The sequence below is a fragment of the Macadamia integrifolia genome, chromosome 6 (genome assembly GCF_013358625.1).
Source record: "Macadamia integrifolia cultivar HAES 741 chromosome 6, SCU_Mint_v3, whole genome shotgun sequence".
Classification (NCBI taxonomy): domain Eukaryota; kingdom Viridiplantae; phylum Streptophyta; class Magnoliopsida; order Proteales; family Proteaceae; genus Macadamia; species Macadamia integrifolia.
This window is the reverse complement of record NC_056562.1, coordinates 34,931,580-34,938,348: the sequence shown is the minus strand read 5'-3', so window position 1 is coordinate 34,938,348 and position 6,769 is coordinate 34,931,580. Positions and strand designations below refer to the sequence as shown.

General features: G+C 38.6%; 1 protein-coding gene across 1 annotated transcript; it reads left to right on the top strand.

Moving 5' to 3' along the window:
* The first annotated feature begins 1,680 nt into the window (after positions 1 to 1,680).
* Positions 1,681 to 6,312, top strand: LOC122082705 (NAC domain-containing protein 53-like). Its single transcript, XM_042650428.1, has 6 exons — positions 1,681 to 2,146; positions 2,291 to 2,568; positions 2,673 to 2,873; positions 4,563 to 5,057; positions 5,168 to 5,279; positions 5,568 to 6,312. The coding sequence occupies exons 1-6, from the start codon at positions 1,978 to 1,980 to the stop codon at positions 6,017 to 6,019; spliced, it is 1,707 nt and encodes a 568-aa protein (XP_042506362.1). The 5' UTR covers positions 1,681 to 1,977; the 3' UTR covers positions 6,020 to 6,312.
* The last annotated feature ends 457 nt before the right edge of the window (positions 6,313 to 6,769 follow it).

Below are 6,769 nucleotides of genomic sequence, written 5' to 3'. Positions count from 1 at the left end.
ATTATATTCCAGTCCACTCATGCAAGCCCGAAAAAATGATAATAAATCAATAAATAGTACCAAATATAACCATTATTTAAAATGTGAACATGTCTTTATTTTTTAGTTTTTACTCTTTAATTTGGGGGGTAAAATAGGTATTCTACAATCATTAAAGAGTCGGGTCAGGCCGGTGCACAATAAGCCGGTCTCAATCGAGTGTTATTCAGTCGGTCTCGATCAGGCGCCTAATGGCCCAAGTAACAGAATTGAGACCGACTATTTGTAAACAGGCCGGGCTCAAGACCGACACGTTTAATAAACGGTCAAGGCCGGACCGATCTATAATATGTCGATCATGATCGATTTAGTCGGGTCGGGCCACGAATTGACACCCCTACTTGTTACTATACGTTGGTTAAGTTTTTATGTCCATATGATTTATACCCTACATCATGTGTTACACAAAGTCATATATTCTTACCTATCAAGCTAAGACAATCAAATGGCCAAACTATTTTCCCCTTTTTCTTTACATGGGATGCCTTTTTATCTTCTGTCAACTTTAGATACAATAACAATTATGAATAATTTGGACAAATTTTGGCCTATCCAGTTTTTGGGAGCTATGGTGATGCCAGGCAATTAAAGGTCTATATTATAACCAAACTGACAACATTGCTTGCCATAAATTTATGTATTTTAGGGGTGTATAAAAGCTGGACATAGTCTTAACATCTTCCTCCCACTCCCACTCCCACTCCCACTCCCATTGATAAGTATATACTTAACATTTGTGATTCTTTGTAGTAAAAAAAATATATATATATAATAATAATAATAATAATAATAATAATAATAATAATAATAATACAAGATCAACCAAGGTCACCTCGGGTTCAAGGTTGGGGCTCAACGCAAACCTAACAGGTTGGGATGAGCCTGGGTTGAATTGTAGGATCTAGGTTTGAATTGGGATTTTAAGAAACTCGAGCTCAACCCAACCCTATTTCACCCCTAGTCCTTACACAATGAGATAACAATGAAATGGCTATGGTTCCACTCCACATCCACATGTACTGAATCTCTCCAAAGGAATGCTTCTACTGCTTCTGGTAGGCGTTCCTATGCAGATAGATCAAATTTAAATCAAATAAGCAATGTGTATTCTTATCTAACTAGGGTTCAAATGAATTTGTATAATGTTTAAAACTCAAATCTTTAAATACGAATTACTTTAAATGGATAAAAAATCACAGACAATATATAAATTTTCCACTCTCTTGAGTCTTGACTGGTTAACATACGCAAGCAGTATGGAATCTGATTGGATCGGTATCGTCTGTGACCGATCCTCACCCAATTCCGTCTTCTCAAACCTGGATGAACCTAAGAAAAAAAAAAAAAAAGCGCGGTGGGGAACCTTCTGGAGTTAGAGCCTAGGGGTGACGGAAGTCACGGAACGGAACCTAACGTCAAAAAACTGTACCGGTCATGAAAACGTAAAAAATTATGATTTTGGTGTTCGTCACGTAGTGGAGCACCTAAATACCGTTGGATTAGAATAAGTTTGTAAGCTGCATCCAACTGTAAATTTATGAAACATTTTGATACCAATCCAAAGGCTTAAAAGCTCCTTTAAGTGAAAAGAAATTTATAGTTTTCCTTTGATCTGCTACATAGTCAACATTCCTTGCGAACGGCTTCACGTGGTCAACGTTAGGGAAGAGAAAGGAGAAAAACTCAGTAAAATAGATCAGAGTCGAGCAGTCATGGTGGTGGTTCTTTATCGTTTTGGAGCAACAAAACTCTGAATGAGATCGAAGATGGTGGGTATGATTATAGGTTTGGTACAACTTTCCGACATCGAGTGAAGCTGAATCTTCTTTCTTTCCGTCTCTGGCGATTTCTCTGTTAATTTCTCTCAATTCTCCCAATTCTCCCAATTCTCCCAATTTTGCAAATCTATAGACTAGCCCTAATTCATCTCATTAGATCATGGGAGGCGAAGCAGCGGTAGCAGCACTCGCTCCAGGTTTCCGATTCCACCCAACAGACGAAGAACTCGTTAGTTACTACCTTACGCGTAAGGTCTGCGGAAAACCCTTTCGTCTCGACGCGATCTCGGAAGTTGATCTTTACAAATCGGAGCCATGGGATCTTCCAGGTTAGTCGATGGTTTTCTTTTCCATTTCACAGTTAAATATCCATTCGGATTGTCATTTTTTCTATTTTTGGGCGGGGGTTGGGGTTTCAGGTTTGGTTTGTTAACCCTAAAACGTCGCTGATGTATTGATTTTGGATTATTTAGGTCAGTCGAGGCTGAAAAGCAGAGACCAAGAGTGGTACTTCTTTGGGGCCCTTGATAAGAAGTATGGAAACGGGTCGAGAACTAATCGCGCTACGGATCAGGGCTACTGGAAGACAACGGGGAAGGACCGGACGGTCCGACGGAAGAATCATACCGTCGGGATGAAGAAGACACTCGTCTTCCACATTGGTCGTGCACCGCGAGGCGAGCGGACTAATTGGGTCATGCATGAATACAGGCTTGTGGACGAAAAATTAGAGAAAGCGGGCATCGCGCAGGTATGTCGGTAGCAATTTTGATGCGCTTGTGTTATTGCCTTCTCCGATTTTTGATTGCTAATGCAAACTGATTGGATTTTTTTTTTTTTTTTTTTGCGAAGCAGGATGCCTATGTGCTGTGTAGAATTTTCCGGAAAAGCGGCGCGGGACCTAAGAATGGAGAGCAGTATGGAGCACCTTTTGTCGAGGAGGAATGGGATGAGAATGTTATAGATGAGAATATGTTGGTTACGAAGGATGATGTCGGTGATGATGCCTTTTGTCATATTTGGGATGAAGGATATATTCAGGCCGACCTTGTGCGGGTATTTGCTTCCTCTACTTATTCTATTTTTTGTTAAATCAGGGAACGTTTGGATACATTGCTTGCTTCATTTTACTCGGCTTTTTCAAATTGCTAATAAATGGATCGATGCTTGAGGGTTCATCATTGAGCATGGGATTAGTTTTAAGTTGTAAGCAGTTTATTTTGAGTAAGCCTGTACCCGCAATAGAATCTCTGGCCTAAAACCTTATTCGGGTGCACGCTTTGCATGATTGTTGTTGGCAAACTCTTCTGAGTGTGATTTACTATTCCCCCAACACCCCTTCAGTAGGGGGTGGGGGTGGGGGTGGGGGTGGGGATGGGGATGATAAAATGCAAAACTACAATTACTCGTGAACATCAGAGCTAAATTCTGATCTTACTCTATTGAAATTGAGAAATTGACTGGTGAACTGGATGCTTCAGGAGACCATATCATAGTCTGTTTAGGATATGGAATTCCAGTTAACGAGAAGAGAGTCACGAGTCAAGAGTTTAGATTTCCTGTCTGGAGTATGAGTATGGGGGTTTGGAGTGGTTATGTCAGTTTCATTCTGTTTATATGGTGCTAATATGTTTACTATTACTAATATCATCAGAGAAGGATAGTGATCTTACTGTGTTGAGAGTTGTATTCTAATTATCAAGGGATGAATTGAAGGAATTGACCGGTGAAATGGCTCCTTCTCCGGGAGACCAATTGCGAATAGGTTTAGGATATGGAGTTCCAGCCAAATAACTCAATGGATGCAATAAATTATTAATTTCTGAAATTAACTGTATTCAAATTAAGGCAATGCTGATAAATGATCTGAATGAGGGGTTTCTAGATGCTCCAAGATTTTCTAATTCATTAAGCATTAAAGTTTTTCTTTAGTAGACACCCTGCAGTACTTTTATTTTTAAATAAGCTCATATGACTTTGATTTTTTCACTTTGAGCATTAGCCACTGCTTCTCAGTACATGTTGTTCTTGGGCTTAAGGATGAATATTTCCTTTTGTGCCCATGTTGTCTGCTTTCTGTCCTAGCGAAAATAGCACCATAAAGTCGTTCTTTGACAATTTTAATTTCCCTTTGTGAATACTTATCCAATCTCTAAATCCTTATGGATTGATGTTCGCTCTTTGTTTTCACTTTATCTTGGAAAAACTATTTGTACAAATTAGTAAATGAAACCAATACATGAAATAGTGTTTTAAAAGGTTTTAATAATCATCTGACTATTTTTAATATATCCAATGCAGCTTACTGTGATTATGACAATATGATTAAATTAATAGTCGAATTTCCTTGGGGCATTTATTCCAAGTCCAGATTATGAATCTCCTTATTCTTGATTATAAGGTTACAGCTTACAATACACAAGTGGATCAGTTGGCATTTTCTCTACTTTCAAGTTATTGAGTTACTGGCTAAATTGACCAAGTCAGATGATATCCTGATCTGTCTCAATCTGTGTTGAATTGTTGGAATGCTGCGTTTTTGAGATGCAACCATTGCCATTCTGCTTACTTACCAGTTCCTACAAGAGGTTTCAGTTATTTGGTCACCTTCTTCAAACTGTACACCTGACATTAATTGTAGAAAAGACATTGCTTCTACTTCTTGTCTGTGTTCAGATAGTATAACTTTTTCCTTTTTTTTTATTACAATTTCCCTGAAGTCCTGAAATTTTTTATTTGTTTCAGAATATTGACGTGGGTGCTCCATCGGAAAACGTTCCTCTCCCACCGAACTTCTATTATGGAAATGGTAGCAACTCCTTAGGGCACGCTGAAGGGCTCTTTACGGATGGTCAGAAGGTCCTTAATGGCGGGGCTAGTAAAGATAATTTGCCACAACCATCTGAGGAACAAAAGTTCTTGGACTTACCTGAACAATATCAGATAGACCTCCTACCTCTTGAAGATGAACATTTTGTTGAATTAAATGATCTTTTGTATCCTGTCGATGGTGATAATGTTGCTGATAACCCAGTTGATGAAACGCAAAATTCCGATCCTTTTACTTTCCCAGTTGATGATGGTTCATTCCTAGAAATTAATGATCTCCAAGAACCTGTCGAGGCAGATCCTTCAGGGTTGAAAATGCTAAATGATTACCTCATTAATGATCCACTGGATTTTTCTAAAATTAGAGAGAGTGAAGCTACCATGTTGGACCAATCAGCCTTCACCCAATGGGTAAGATAAACTGTGAAGGCTTTCGGATTCTGTGTTCATTGATGAAAAAATAAATTTTCATTTATTGGTTCAGAAATTAGATTACATTTATTGTTTACTTTTATAAATAGGTGAATGGAGGAACTGTAGAACCACTGGTGATGCCACAACCCTCGAAGTCACTGGGTAGCGAAGTTGCATCCTCTTCAAAGCAAATATTGCATGATACAAAGCTTGGACCAGGTACAGGTTTTTTTTCAAAGAGGTTCCAATGGATTGGCCTCAGAAATTGTTCTTGATATTTGCATCTAATGGGGAAAAAGGAGAGGGATTCAGCCATTGTATATAACAAGTTACTGATGCATTGTCTTATTCAGGGTTTTATATCATGTATATCATAGTATTATCTTTTTTTTTTTTTTGGGTGATTAGTATTATCTTTTTCTATTGTACAAAATACTCTCTTTTCCTACATTTTTAGTTTTTACATCATATAGGGATCATTTGTTTTTCTGCCTTTTTATGGTCCAGATGTTCAATATGAGGAGGGTTGGGACAATACCCTTGCCAAACGAGTCAGTCGTATGCTGGGTTCGATCCCTGCTCCTCCAGCATTTGCTGAAGAATTCCCAACAAAAAAGGTGGCTTGGGGGCAGAACTCATCAATGCATTCTCCCAGTTCAATCCATGTTACTGCTGGGGTGATACGTATAAGCGACGTGACATTCAGAGGCAGTGGAATTGATTCTTCACTGTGCAAGGGTGAAGATATGGGCCTTCTTATTTCCTATGGCATGACAAGCGGTGATGTAATTGCTAATGAACAGGTGATCAGTCGCTCTGTTGGTTTTGAATCTCTGGCTAATCTACTCTCAGGTAAGGCAGGATCCCTGATGTTGCGTAGTGGATTTTACCTGATCCTCTTCTGGGTTCTGATTCTTTCAGTGAGCTACAAAATAGGATACTGCATCTGTACAAAATAATACATTATCAATAGGTTGGACCGTTGACTTAACCACACACACAAATAATCCAAAAGAGGAAAGGAAAAAAGAAAAATCTGTATGGGGCCATTGGAACCCGGGATTATTTTATTATTTTATTGTTGGACGTAAAGAATAGTGTCCTAGGGTCGAGGTTATGACATGCTGTGTTCAATAGTACATAAGCATATGCTTGATTTATTAAAGCTTGTGCATGTATGCGTTTGTATTTCATTTTTGGAGAGTTTTCTTTTACCCATGAATGAAGAATCCCCTCACCATAGACATTTAAACTCTCTGATTGAACCCAATAAGGGTATTTGTGACCATGAATGATACGGTGTTGGAGTCAATGAAGAACCCAAACTTTAATTATAGGGCCATAGGGTTTCCTTCTCTTCAGGTAATGGAAAACTTTTGCCTTATTTTGCTGGACTAGCTGGCAGCTGCCAATGAAATCCTATATGTGACCTGTAGTTATCATATGGTGCATATTTGCAATTGTAATTACCAGTTGATCTGTTTTTGGGTTCTTTATCAGTCATGATATTCTTGTATATTACGAGTCTATTTGAAGTTTGGCAATCAGAGTATCAGACATTTTGGAGGACCTTCCCCTAAATCTGTGGTCAATGTGATGTCTTCACATTCTTATCAGACTGTTTTTCAATTGGAGAGTTGATATTCCTGCTCAGTTGACTATCAATATGGGTATAACTATAGTTGATACGGGCTGCACTACAATTTCTT